Source organism: Pan troglodytes, chromosome 2, assembly GCF_028858775.2.
Source record: "Pan troglodytes isolate AG18354 chromosome 2, NHGRI_mPanTro3-v2.0_pri, whole genome shotgun sequence".
NCBI lineage: Eukaryota > Metazoa > Chordata > Mammalia > Primates > Hominidae > Pan > Pan troglodytes.
Window position 1 is genome coordinate 188146821 of NC_086015.1, and position 15207 is coordinate 188162027.

A 15207-nucleotide genomic window follows, 5' to 3' on the forward strand; every position below is an offset into this window, starting at 1 on the left:
TGAAATAGTTTTTTCTCCAGTTCCCCCATTTTTACCAAAAATAATCAGAGTAAGTTCAATTGACTTGTAAAATAAGTTTAGTGTCATATTTGGCCTGATTATTTATGTAAGTACTGCAAGAGTAGTGATTGGCCATTTAGGCTTTTTAAAAATCTCCTCTGCTGAAACTTACAAGAAATCTCAGAGTAGACCTTTAAAAGTCTCTCATCTTCAGACTGGGAAACGAAGCCATGGGCTTGCCATCATCAGATTTTACCTGTAGTACCTGGGTATACTCTTTTCTTGAGGCCCCCAAATATTCTGAAGTTCCTGGGCTTCTCAGGAAGTGACATTCTTTACTTACTGCCAGGCTAGGAACCCTGTAAGCACACTATCTTGACAAGGTACCAGGCCAGTTTTTCCAAGGCCTTTATTGCCTCCTTAAAGTTAAGCTTAGTTTCTTAAAGGAGTCTGGTTATATCTAAAAATAATGACATCCCGGTCAAAGCCTTGGTAATATAACCCATGTTTCCAATTTTTCTGCTACAAACAGAGCAAATTCTTACTGAACTCATGAAAATAACTATATTGCCATAGAATATGAATATTCAGTTTCTGAATTTGGGAAGGATCAGGTATAGAAAAAAGTAAATGTTTTAATTTTGCCACAAAAATATACTTTACCAAATTATTGTAATGCTATGAATAGCCACTGCCCCCCACCACCACCCCAGAAAAAAAATGTTTTCTTAACTCTGGAAAGCAACATATAAAAAGTATCAGCAGTGTTTCAAACAAGTCATAAAAAATTTTTTCAGTCCAGTGTAATTATTCTTATTTTTCTTAATGTCAGGTTAGCAATTTTATGAGGCCAGGTTTGTTTGCTTTTTCCATTGGGGTTTGGGAAATTTTTACCCAATCCAGTGATAATACGGTGTCACAGTTGTCAGAAACCTGTATTCAAGAGTATTTGTTGCACTCTTTTTCTTTTTTCTTTTTTTCCCCTTCTATTCTTTTATTTTTATTTTTTTAATTTTTTTATTATACTTTAAGTTCTAGTATACATGTGCACAACGTGCAGGTTTGTTACATATGTATACATGTGCCATGTTGGTGTGCTGCACCCATCAACTCGTCATTTACATTAGGTATATCTCCTAATGCTATCCCTCCCCCCTCCCCCCACCCCACAACAGACCCCGGTGTGTGATGTTCTCCTTCCTGTGTCCAAGTGTTCTCATTATTCAATTCCCACCTATGAATGAGAACATGCGGTGTTTGGTTTTTTGTCCTTGCGATAGTTTGCTGAGAATGATGGTTTCCAGCTTCATCCATGTCCCTACAAAGGACATGAACTCATCCTTTATTATGGCTGCATCGTATTCCATGGTGTATATGTGCCACATTTTCTTAATCCAGTCTATCATTGTTGGACATTTGGGTTGGTTCCAAGTCTTTGCTGTTGTGAATAATGTTGCACTCTTTTTCATGACCTCCTTGAAGATGCAACACTTTAGAATTTGCAAGGAGATTTCAGAAAAAAAGCGTCAAAATAAAGTAACTGTGGACAAAATGACTTAAAATGGCTGTGATTAAAGGCATAGTTGTCAAGGATATTTCGTTATTTTCTGTGGCCTACAGCAGTTTAACATAATAACCCAAAATATGACTGATAACATACCAAGACATAACCAGATTTCTAGGAATCTCATAGAATTTTGGAACACATATTAATAACACTATATACAAATTCAACTCAAAGAAACATGATTTCTTATGTCACAGTGTTTCCCATATAATTTAGCACATCAGATAAGCTGGTGTATTCTCTCTTTTTTGTATGCTTCAGGGACCCTCTGCAACATCCCAATATTAGGTTGAGGTTAAAAAGACTCAATTTTAGAATCTGAACTTTGATTTTGAGAAGCCTGTCAAACATGTCAAAGGTTTAAAAGATTGGATCAGAATAGGATCACAGTTCACTGTGAAATAATGGTAATTCGTAAGTCAAAGTCATAATTAAAAGGGAGACTCACATATGAAGTTACCTGTGTAAGTTTATACCTACTAAGTGGTAGCCCCTGAGATTGAACCCACATAGTCTGACTCTGTAGTGCATGCTCTTAATTGCTGGGATAAACTGCCTTTCCATTTATTTTAGTAAAGTCAGCTTTATAGAAATTGTTATTGATCAAGCATGATAGGAATTCTAACCAACTCAATAAGCATAGAAAAAGGAACATAGTAAAAATATTGAAAGGAGACCAAACTCTTGTTTGCAGACACAGATGATTAGTCTTGTTGTGCCATAAAACTTAATAGACTAAATAGCAGTTGAGTAACTTTAGCACATTCATTGCCTTCATTCTCTTCCCTTATTTTCTCTTGTTTCTAAATGAAAATGTACAGACACACACGTTATTTTCTATAACAGATTAGTATGTTTCCCATTTAACATTTATTTTTCAGCTGTCATGTATCGCTTTTCCTTTGCTGTCAACACTCCTGAAACAGTTGCCTGTATTTTCTGCATCTGCCTCCTGAATTGCCCACACATACTTTTAAAAATGTTTAATTATGAAATATTTCAAATTTACAGAAATGTGCTGAATATCAATTATGTATATACCCACCAACCAAATTTTACAGTTAACATTTTGCCATACTGGCCTTAGTTCTTTGTTATCTTATTGTTTTTGTTTGTTTATATTAAAAGTAGAGCACCCATTATCTGTCTTATTCCCCCCTCTCCCCTGAGGTCTCCACCATCCTAAACTGGTGTTTATCCTTCTGATCTATATTTTGAATTTTTTCTATATGTGTATGTATCTATAAAATACATGCTAGTTTTATATGTTTTTAAAATTTGTATTAATATCATACAGTAGATATTTTATTATAAGTTGCTTTTTTTTTTTACCAATTTTTTTGTTTTTGTTTTTTTTGTTTTTGTTTTTGTTCTTTTTTTAGACAGAGTCTCTCTCTGTGACCCAGGCTGGAGTGCAGTGGCATGATCTCAGCTCACTGCAACCTCCACCTCCCAGATTCAAGTGATTCTCCTACCTCAGCCTCCCAAGTTGCTGAAATTATAGGTGCACACCACCGTGCTAATTTTTGTGTTTTTAGTAGAGATGGGGTTTCACCATGTTGCCCAGGCTGGTCTTGAACTGCTGACCTCAAGTGATCCGCCCACCTTGGCCTCCCAAAGTTCTGGGATTACTGGCGTGAGTCAGTGCACCCGGCCACTTTTACTAAATTTTTAAAACATTTTTATACATGTAGATCTACTTCATTCATTTAATGATCTTACGGTAATCTATCAAATGAATGTGCCAATTTGTTTATTTCCCTGTTGGTAAACATTTAGATTGTTTCCAATCTTTTGCTGTTATAAACAGTGTTACAGTGTACATCCTTGTATATATCTTCTTGTGTGCCCATATGAGGGTTCTCTGAATAATATACTTGCAAATGGAATTGTTTAGACAACAAAGTAGTGTAGTTCTACTGATTGCCAAGTTGATTTCCAGATTGTTTCTATTCTCATCAGCAGTGTCTGATATTTGCTGTTTTTCACATCCTTGCTGATACCTAGTATTTTTAGTCTTCTTAATTTTTGCCATGGTGGGTATTAGTGATTACTCATGACATTAAACATCTTTCCATATGTTTGATGACCATTGGAATTTTCTTTTCTCTGAATTATTTATTCATGTCATTTGCCCATTTTTTCTGTTGAGTTTCTGTGGTTCTCTTATTGAGTTCAAGAAGTTTTTTCTGATTTCCCAGTCTCTAATCCTTTGCTAATTTTATGTGTTGGAGGTACTTTCTTCCAATTTATTATGGCACATCATTTAACTTGGCTTTTAGTGACTTCTGTTTTAGTTTACCATTCTTTAAGGCTTAAGTGTGTGTGTGTGTGTGTGTGTGTGTGTGTGTCTTATTTCCTTTCCTATTTTAATGGAACAAAGGACATTCTCTTTTATATATAAATTTTATAGTTCAGCTTCTTACATTTAGGCTTTTAATTCATCTGGAGTTAGTTTTTGCAAGCTGATCAAAAGAAGGATTTTTATCTTCCACATGATGGCCAATGGTCCATGTGGCATTTTATTATCCATTCCTCACTGGTTTTTAATGCCATACTGCCATATACTAAACTCCCAAATATACATGACTCTGTGGCTTCCATTCTCTTCCTTTGGTTGTCTTTCCCTATATCCATACCACATATTTTAATTAATACAGCTTTTCAATAGATTTATTATTTGGAAAAAGAATCCTCCCTCCTTATTCTTTTTCTTTAAAATGCTTTGGCTATTTTTAGTGTCCTACATCTCCTAGTATTCCACATGAATTTGGAGATCACATTCTCAAGTTTCTTTAAAAGATACAAACTCTCTGGAATTTTGATTTATGAATACATTGAATTTATAGACTAATTCAGAGAGAACTGACATCTGTATAGTGTTGATTCTTCTCTTTCAGGAAAATGTATGCCTTTTAAACTGCCTTTTCTGCTCTTTGGTGAGGTTTTATAGCTTTTATATAAGGTTCCTGCACATATTAAATTTGTTCATAGTTACTTTATAGTTTTTGTTAATATTGTACAAGGAGATTTTTCAAGATGACCTTTCTATATTGATTGCTGCTGCTGTTTTAAAATGTTACTAATTTTTGTACATTGTTTTCTATGGAGCAACCAGGAAGAATTCTTTTAAAATTCAATTTCTAGATTTTTATGACAATAAGAAGAATGGCAGTTTTATTTTAATTCCAATCTTGTAGTTTTTTTCTTTCTCTTATTGGATGTCTAGGATCTCTAAGGTATTGGCGAATAGAAGCAGTGACAGTATGACTTCTAACCTTGTTCCTGATTTAAAAGGGAACATATCTAATATTTTACATTAAATATGGTATTTATCATAGGATTTTGGTAGATAATTTTTATTAAGAAAATGTTATCCCCCGTTTGAGTAAGAGTGTTTTGTTTTTGTCATGATTCGGTGCTGTATTTTGCCAAATGCTTTTCCTGCATTTATTGAGACTATCATTTTTTTTCCTTTGTTCTGTTAAACTGTTAATGTGTTATTTGTTCTAATAAACGTTTTTTCTAACCTGTTAATCTTTTCAAAAAAGCTACAATGGAGTTTGTGAAATCTCTCTTTGCTGTCATTTCTGTACTTTTTTCCTTTTTTCTCCCTAGCCTGATACTTCTTTTTTTACTAATTAGAGATTTTGTTTATTAATTTTTATTAATATTTCACAAGTTGATTTGTAATGTTTTGTCATTTTCAATTTTTTAATAATTATACTTGATCAAGTTCTAGTTTGTATTGTTAGTATGTATGTATATAAGTTAGCTTTTCTCCAGTGTGTATACCTAATTCAGGTGTGTAACATTTTTTTAAAATAAATAAATGAAAAAAATGAGTGAATTTGGTCCAGTTAGAACTCCCAAATGATCTACTATATGACTAGAAAGTCAGTTATTTGCATATTGTACTGTAAAATATCATACTAATAAGGTATAAATTCATTATTTATCATATGAGTTTTTTCATCCTCAATGGGATCTTCCCACTCCGCAAACAAGATTGGTGAATAAAAATATTTATCTTTTTTATTTCCTAGATTACTCAGAAGTATCAACTTCATGAAGTCACCGCTTATCTATTGGAAAAGAAAGGAGATATTCATGGTGCCTTCCTAATAATGTTAGAGGTAACACTTTACTATGTTTCTTTCATCATATTTCTGTCTATTCCTCTATTCATTCATGAATCCATCTTAATTATGTTTCAAAGCAAGTTGCAGACCGTAATATATTTTAACCCTGAATATTTTTATCATGCATAGCATTAACTAGAGTTTAATATTTCTTTGTGGTACTTTTTTAAAAGGTAAAATGTACAACAGTAAAAAAAATGTCATAAATGTACTATTTGATGAGTTTTTGACAAGTATTTTTATATATATACACCACAATCTGTTTGCCCATTCCTCCTTCAGGGGACACCTGGGCTGCTTTACCTTTTGGTTGTTGTGAACAATGCTGCTGTGAACATGGGTGTACAAACGCCTTTGAGTTCTTGCTTGTATTTCTTTGGGATATATACCAAGAAGTAGAACTGTTGGATCAAATAGCAATTCTATTTTTAATTTTTTGAGGAATTGCCCTACTGTTTTCCATAGCAGCTATGCCACTTTACATCGCTACCAGCAACACTCAGGGGTTCCAGTTTCTCCGCATTCTTGCTAACACTTTCTGTTTTCTTGATAGTAGCCATCCTGATGGGTGAAGTGACGTAGCAGTTTTGTTTTGTTGTGTTTTTTAATATTGTCGTGTGGCTAGGAATAGATTAGGGATATCATATTTATATTTTAAAATGTTCCATATTGGCTTCTCATTTCTTTCTAGCCATATGATTCTAAAATAAGCCAGGAAGAATCATCCACAGAGGCTTTGTGTAGGCTCTTAATCTCTTTTAATCTGTAAATTACTCCTATACCTCTTTCTTTTTCTTGCAATTTATTTGTTGACAATACCATGAACCTAGTATTAAGGAATAAATAAGAGTATTTCTGACATTGATGAGAGGAGAAACAGGAGATCTCTGTGGGGAATGAGGCCATCATTCATAAAGGTTTAGGAATACAAAGCAAAGAAGTATGGATGACCAAGAGAGTGCCAGCAGCTTCACTAGGACTCCGCTGTGTAATATATAGGCAGGTCAGGCGAGAAACAACGGCTAGGTCCAGATTTGGACAGATTTTGTTGGACATGCTAAAGAATTGTAGCTAGTCTTCTTGTCACACTGGATCAAATAAAGGTTTTTAAGCAAGAAACGGATTTGATGTTTGTTTCATAAAGACTACTCTGGTGACTGTTGGGGGATGGAAGGCAGGATACAGAGAAGAGGGAGGTAAAACAAAGCAGACAGTACTTGGGAGGCCATTGCAATGGTACAGGTATGAGTCTATGAGAGCTTGAACTGGGTGTGTCAGTGGCAATGGAGAGAAGAGGGATAGATGTGAGAAGTTATTGATCATTTGCATATGGTATGAGGTAACTGAGAGGAAGTAGTTGATGATTTTAGCTTATAAGCTTTTTACTCATAACCCAGTATATTACACCCCTTTTACTCACAACCCAGTATATTAGTCTCTTCTGTGTTGCTCTAGAGGAATACTTGAGGCTGGGTAATTTTTAAGGAAAAGAAGTTTATTTGGCTCACAGTTCTGCAGGCTGTGTTAGCATCTAGCATCTGCTTCTGGTGAGGACCTCAGGAAGCCAGGGTAAAGGAGAGCTGACGTGTCACATGGCATGAGAGGGAGCAAGAGTGGGGTTGGGGGAGGAGTGCCATGAGCTCTTTTAAACATCCAGCTCTCATGTCAACTGATAGAGGGAGACGTCACTCATTACCACAGAGGGGCGCACCAAGCCATTCGTGACAGATCCACTCCCATGACCCAGACACCTTTCACTGAGTCCCACCTTCCAATATTGGGAATCACATTTCAACATGAGATTTGGAGGAATCAAATATCCAAACTATATCACCCAATATGAATTGGATTCCCTTATCCAAAGTGACTGTGGTGGGATGACAGAAGCAGAGGTGGGCAAAATGAGTGCTACTTGATCTGTGGGTCCCTTTTCATACTGCTAGCTGTACTTTCTATAAACAGAAGAATTTACTTCTGACTGACAGTAAAGGACTGTTCTTAATAACCTTGTAGTTTTGAGGGGTTTACCTTTAAAATATGTTAATTCAAGTATTGGGTGGGTAGAACTATAAAGTGTTCCTTTTTAACTCCTATGTTCTTTTTATCTCCTAGAGACTACAAAGCAAACTTCAAGAGGTAACACATCAAGGTGAAAGTAAGTTCTTGAAAATAATTACAACATTTTTCATCCATGGACCCCATGTTTTAAAAGATGTTTAATAAATTGCATTTATTATGTAATAATTACACTTGCATATATGCATGATTACTGTTTATTCATTTTAACATGGATCCAAATTTTAGCTAATTTTCAAGAGTTCACAACAGGAAATCATAGAAACCATTGTGGCTTTGTGATGTTAATTTTTGGTGGAGTTAAATATACAGAAAATTAGGCACTGTTTGTTGGTTATCTTTTTTTTTTTTTTTTTTTTTTTTTTTTTTTTTTTTTTTTTTGAGACAGGCTTTCGCTCTGTTGCCCAGGATGGAGTGCAGTGGCACAATCTTGGCTCACTGCAACCTCCATCTTCCAGGCTTAAGCAGTCCTTCTGCCTCACCCTCCCAAGTAGCTGGGACTACAGGCGCATGCCATCACATTGGCTAATTTCTGTATTTTTTGTAGAGATGGGGTCTCACCTGTCACCCAGGCTGGTCTCGAACTCTTGGCTGAAGTGATCTGCACACCTCAGCCTCCAAAGGTGGTGAGATTGTAGACATAAGCCACCACGCTAGGCTGGTTATCTTTTTGTTTATACTTTTGCTATAACAAAAGTATGGTTTAGTTATGTTTAAATGAGGTATATAACTAACATCCTAAAAATTAATGTGCCAAACAACAGCAAATCAGAGCTTCTAATTAGTAGGACATTGAACATAGCCAGTGTTTCCAAACCGAATTTATACAGTTTTAACCCAAAGCAGTAAAAGTTGACAATTTAGTATCTTGAGTGGTTTTGTCCTCAGCAAATACAAAATTTTCATCATATTCCTTGATATTTCAAAAAAAATTATTTTAATAAATTGTGGTGGCCAGGCGTGGTGGCTCACACCTGTAATCCCAGCACTTTAGGAGGCCGAGGCAGGCGGATCACCTGAGGTCAGGAGTTCGAGATCAGCCTGGCCAACATAGTGAACCCCGTCTCTACTAAAAATACAAAAATTAGTCGGGTGTGGTGGCACACACCTGTAGTCCCAGCTACTTGGGAGGCTGAGGCAGGACAATCGCTTGAACCTGGGAGGCAGAGGTTGCAATGAGTGGAGATTGCACCACTGCGGTCCAGCCTGGGTGTCGCAACAGAGCAAAACTCCATCTCAAAAAAAAAAAAAAAATTAAATTATGGGTAAAATATACCCTAACATAAAATTTACCATTTTAACTATTTTTGAGTATACAGTTCAGTAGCATTAAGTATATTCACATAATTATATAATCATTACCCCCATCCACCTCCAAATTTTTTAATCTCCCAAACTGAAAATCTGTACCTATAAAGCAACAGCTCCCCTATTCCCCTCTCCTCCCAGCCCCTGGCAAATACCGTCTTACTTTCTTTTTTCCACCATTCTTTTTCTGAATTTGATTACTCAAGTATCTCATATGAATGAAATTATATAGTGTTTGTCGTTTTGGGACTTGCTTATTTAACTTACCATAAGGTTCATAAATGTTGTAGCTTGTGTCAGAATTTTCTTCCTTTTTAAGGCTGAATAAATGCCATTGTATGTATAGACCACATTTCATTTATTCATTCATCCTTCAATGGACACTTGGGCCACTTCCACTTTTTGTCTATTATGACTAATGCCTCTATGAGCATGAATGTACAGTGTCTCTTCAAGACCTGGCTCTCAATTCTTTTGGGTATATAACCACAAGTGGGATTGCTGGATCAAGCATTAATTCTGTTAATTTTTTGAGGAATGGCCATACTGTTTTCCCTAGTTGCTGCTTCATTTTACATTCCCACCAACAGTACACAAGGGTTCCAATTTCTCCACATCCTTTCTGACATTTATATTCTCTTTTTTTTAATAGTAGCTATCCATATGTGTGTGAGGTAGTATCTAATTATGGATTTGATTTGCATTTCTCTAATGATTAGTGATGATTTTCGTGAGTATTTTGGCTATTTATCTACCTTATTTGGAGAAATGTCTATTCAAGTCCTTTACCCATTTTTTTAATTGGGTTGTTTGTTTTCATATTCCTTGACATTTTTAAAACAGCCCTCCTGAAGATCAGGGAATCACTTGGTGGGTGATTTTTAGATTATCCTCTTTAGCACACATTTCTTAGAGACCCCTTGGTCCACACATTTCACTAACATACCGTTCCCTAATTCTCTGTAGATTACTTACCTATATTTTTGTATTAAGGTCCTAGATGATAGGGTATATGTTGTTTTATGATCATCAGGTATTACAGTAAATCTTTTTGGAACGTCGGTGAATATTTGATTGACTTTGTTATATTGATAGTTCAACTGGACACTTAATTACCATTTTTGTACTATCAGTATGTGTTTAGTCAATTTGGTTATGTTTGTTACATTTTGTGGCAATTTTAAAAATTTAGTGTTATAAGAATAACTTTTTTTTTTTTCTGGGGGGACGGCGTCTCGCTCTGTTGCCCAGGCTGGAGTGCAGTGGCGCAATCTTGGCTCACTGCAACCTCTGCCTCCCAGGTGCAAGCGATTCTCCTGCCTCAGCCTCCCGAGTAGCTGGGATTATAGGTGCGTGCCACCACACCCGGCTAATTTTTGTATTTTTAGTAGAGACGGAGTTTTGCCGTTTTGGTCAGACTGGTCTTGAACTCCTGACCTCATGATCTGCCTGCCTCGGCCTCCCAAAGTGCTGGGATTACAGGTATGAGCCACTGTACCCAGCCCCACCCCCTTTTTTTTTTTTTTTTGAGATAGTCTTGCTCTGTTGCCCAGGCTGGAATGCAGTGGCGTGATCTCAGCTCATTACAACCTCCGCCTCCCGGGTTCAAGTGATCCTCCTGCCTCAGCTCCTTGGGTAGCTGGGACTATAGGCATGTGCCACCACTCCCAGCTAATCTTTGTATTTTTAGTTGAGATGGGGTTTCACCATGTTGGCCAGGCTGGTCTCGAACTCCTGACCTCAGGTGATCCACCCGCCTCGGCCTCCCAAAGTGTTGGGATTACCATCGTGAGCCACCACACCCAGCCAAAAATAACTTTTCAAGACAATACAGGAAAGACTGAGAAAAAAATTAAGAAGAGCATTCCCCCAAAATCACTATAATCATTTGCAGGTGATATGTTTGCAAAGGCCAGTGTTTTGAATTCCAGTGAAAATAAATTTTCCAGAAATAGTCTCATGCCTGCCATCTACTTTCTTACTTTTTTTTTTTTTTTTTTTTTTTTGAGACTGAGTCTCACTCCGTTGCCCAGGCTGGAGTGCAGTGGCGCTGTCTCAGCTCACTGCAACCTCTGCCTCCCAGGTTCAAGTAATTCTTCCTGCCTCAGCCTCCCGAGTGGCTGGTGTTACAGGCACCAGCCACCACACCCAGCTAATTTTTGTATTTTTAGTAGAGTTGGGGTTCCACCATCTTGGCCAGGCTGGTCTCAAACTCCTGACCTCAGGGTGATCCACCCACTTCGGCCTCCCAAAGTGCTGGGATTACAGGCATGAGCCACCACGACCGGCCCCATCTACTTTCCTATTCAATTTTGATAGTGTGCTTAAGTATTTGGGAGGATTTGCTAATTGTGCTTTGTTCCTATGGGCTATACACAGACTACTAAAACACAGATTCCCCTACCCACTGCACAAAGAACGTTAGTCTCCTGAAGGAGACAGATAAGTAAATAAAACCTTGTAGTACCAGTAGAATGGTGTGTCATAAAAGGTACACTGAGAGTGACTAAGGTGTGTGGAAAATTACAGAACTATTTGTGACCCATAAACCAGTGAGTTTTGTGGAAAACCTTTGAAGAAAGACTTGAAGGATAAATAGGAGTTTGATAGAAGCAGGAGAAGAACCTTTTAGGCTGAGGAAAACATGAACATGGAAGTGCCTGACTAGTAATCAGCGAGTAAAAAAGAATAGGGCAACACCAGAGCACGGAGGGTGAGATGAGCCCAAGTCTTTGCTCTGTTTACTTAGTGTCAGATCCTTACTTACATTCTATTTTTCAGAATTAGGAGTCCTTGGTGGTTTTTATGGAAGGGACTGATCTGTTTGAACTTGTGCTTAAGAGAACCCTAGTGACAGTATAAAAGAGAATGAGGGAGGCAAGATTGGGATGCCAAAAGTTCAACTAAGAGACTATTGCAGTAGCATAGACGAGGTGATGAAAAGCTCCACCAGGGTAAAAGTTGTGGTCATATGCAAGCACAGAAGTAGAATCAACAAATATTCGCAAGTTATCTGAATGTGTGGGGTGAAGGAGAGGGAAGCACCAAAGATGAAGATTTATAAACTGGTTGACTTAAAGATTATGATTCCATTAACTTGGTTTGTAAATGGAGGAGGAGGAGCAGATTTGAAATGAGAAAAATAAGTTGGGTTTTGCGCATATAAAGTTGAAAGTGCTTGCAGGACATCCATGTGGAAATAAATGTCTTAGGTTCATTAGAAAATTCAACCTGTAGATTTTGAATGGAATAAAGATTGGAGATGTGTATTTGAAAGTTATGAACAAAGATATGAGAGTTGAAACAAGAATGGCTGAAATCATTGAGAAAATGAAGAGAGACCTAAAATAGCATCTTGCGGGAAATATCTACATTTAAGAAATAGGCAGAAGAAGAGATAGTATACCAAGAAAGGTGAATGATAGTCTCTCTAGTAACTAATCCTTAGACAGATGATTGGGGATTTTCCATATTTCCATAGCATATTGAAATGCTAAGTGTGATGTGCTTTATCTGTCCTATGAATGTAAAACATTTCTGTGGGAAACTCTTTATTTCACAGAATAATCTGTTTTTTAATCTATAAAACATTAGCATCAGGTTTTATTATTATATACTAGAAAATGAAGGTGATGCAAAGAAAAAAAAGTTTAACTTTTCACAGAGGCTCTGAGATTATCAGCAACATATCCTTAAATGATGTTTACACTTTTTCTAAATCTAGATACCAAAGAGGATCCCTCATTGAAGGATGTTGAAGATACTATGGTGGAGACCATTGCTCTTTGCCAGAGAAATTCACATAATTTGAACCAGCAGCAACGTGAGGTAGGAGAATGACTGTTTAGGTATTTAAAAGCCTGTACTTGGCCAGACATGGTGGCCCACGTCTGTAATCCCAGCACTTTGGGAGGCCGAGACGGACAGATAACCTGAGGTCAGGAGTTTGAGACCAGCCTGACCAACATGGAGAAATCCCATCTTTACTAAAAATACAAAAAATTAGCCGGGCGTGGTGGCACATGCCTGTAATCCCAGCTACTCAGAAGGCTGAGGTAGGAGAATCCCTTGAACCCAGGAGGCGGAAGTTGCGTTGAGCTGAGATCGCACCATTGCACTCCAGCCCTGGGCAACAAGAGTGAAACTCCATCTCAAAAAAAAAAAAAAAGCCTGTACTTGTCTGAAACTAGGAATCAGTTCTGTTTCCACTGCCCTCTCAGCCACCCGGGTTTAATTCAAGTGGATTTTAATCACTTCTTAGTGTTCCCAGGAGTAGGAGACTCCCGAAGTTACTATAAAGAGTGTGTGGCTTCTTTGTTCTCACCAAAGGCTTTATATTCATGGTTTGGCTGTGCTGCAAAACTTAAGGTGCATGAATGCTAGATGTGCCTGTTCTCTTTGGACTGAGATTTTGTGTATGCCATGTAGTTGCACCAGAGATAGGTCATCATTTATCATCGTCTCTATTCCCTGTGGTGAAAGTAGGCATGAAGAACTGGAGGAAAGCCCTCAAGGGCTACAGAGAAAGCTGAAGAAAGGTTAAAGAAGCCTATGGTGTAGTAATTCTCAACCTTGGTTGCACACTAGAGTCACCTGGGGAGCTTTGAACAATTCCAGTACTCAGGCTGCACCCCAGATCAATTAAATTAAAGTCTCTGGGGATGAAACCCAGCCACCACCATGTTTTAAAGCTCCCTTCATGATTCCAATGTGCAGCCAAGGTTGGAACCACTGCTATCACAGATCCCAGATGGCACAAAAGAAGAAAACAAAACTGAAGGAGGTATCGTTGAGCAGCAGGTGCAAGGTGGGAGTTACAGCAGTGAAGCAGAAACTAAGGGGGCGAGATGTGATTTGATAGTTAAATTCTGCAATAGTTTTAAGAAGTAAAGTTGTATCATGATATGGCTTAACTCTTCGCCTGCCCTTCCAGGGCTCAGGCCTCTGACTTGACACTGGCCTCTTTCTAATGCCTGGGTTTTTGAAATGGGGAACAGGTTAATTATATATCTATATTTAGCCATACATGTTACAATGAAAACAATAAATCATGGCATATTTTCTGTTCTTCTGAGATGAGTAAATTTCTCCTTTAAGTTTTTGTCCAGAATTTTTGAAGGTCATAAATTATGAAAAGTCTTTAGAATGTAAATTGTGTATAACAAGCCTAGTTACATAAATGTGATTGCTTTTCTTTATTAAAAGAAACTGTCTGTGAAATGATACATACTCATCATTTTTAAAAATCATGAAATATAGAAAGTTATGCAGAAGAATGGGTTTTTTTTAATTAAAATATATTCATCCTGTCACTCAGAAATAACCATCATTATCATTTGGTGAACATAACTTTAGATATTTTTTGTCTGCCTAGGTTGATATAATTTTAGTAAAATTGCATTAAATAATGCTTGCTTTTAAAAATATAGTACTCAAAAAATATATGTATATTACTCAGCTTCCCATAGGAAACTTAAGTAAAACTAAAGAATGTTCTTAATTGATGTATAATAATTATACATATTCATGGGGTTAATGTGATATTTTGATACCTGCATACAATGTGTAATGATCAAATCGGTTACTTAGGATATCTGTCACCTCAAACATTTATCATTTCTTTTTGTTGGGAATATTTTGAGTCTTCTAGCGGTTTTGAAATATGCAATAAATTATTGTTTACTATAATCACCCTACTGTTTTGTTGAACATTAGAACTTATTAAAATTCTATCTAATTGTATGCTTGTACCCATTGACAAATCTCTCCTCATACCCCCACCCATCCTTACCAGTTTCTGGTAACCATTCTACTCTATTCCTCCATGAGGTCAACTTTTTTAGCTCCCCACATGTAATTCAGAACATGCGATATTTGTCTTTCTGTGCATGGCTTATTTCACATAACATTATGACCTCCCCTTCCATCCTTATTGCTGCAAGTGTCAGGATTTCATCCTTTTTTATGGCCAAATACCATTCTATTGTATATATTTACTACATTTTCTTTATCCATGCATCTGTTGATTGACACTTAGGTTGATTCCATATTTTGGCTATTGTGAATAAGTGCTACAGTAAACAGGGGTGCAAGTGTCCCTTTGATATACTGATT

At 36.9% G+C, this 15207-nt stretch overlaps 1 protein-coding gene across 10 annotated transcripts in view; it reads left to right on the top strand.

The window, feature by feature from the left end:
• Positions 1 to 15207, top strand: part of VPS8 (VPS8 subunit of CORVET complex) — a 238918-nt gene that overhangs the window by 146433 nt on the left and 77278 nt on the right. For all 10 annotated transcript variants that reach the window (XM_016942447.3, XM_016942443.3, XM_054681298.2 and 7 more), the window contains 3 exons: positions 5614 to 5703; positions 7822 to 7864; positions 12818 to 12921. In XM_016942447.3, coding sequence (XP_016797936.1) covers positions 5614 to 5703; positions 7822 to 7864; positions 12818 to 12921 — 237 coding nt within the window. The remainder of the gene's footprint in view (positions 1 to 5613; positions 5704 to 7821; positions 7865 to 12817; positions 12922 to 15207) is intronic.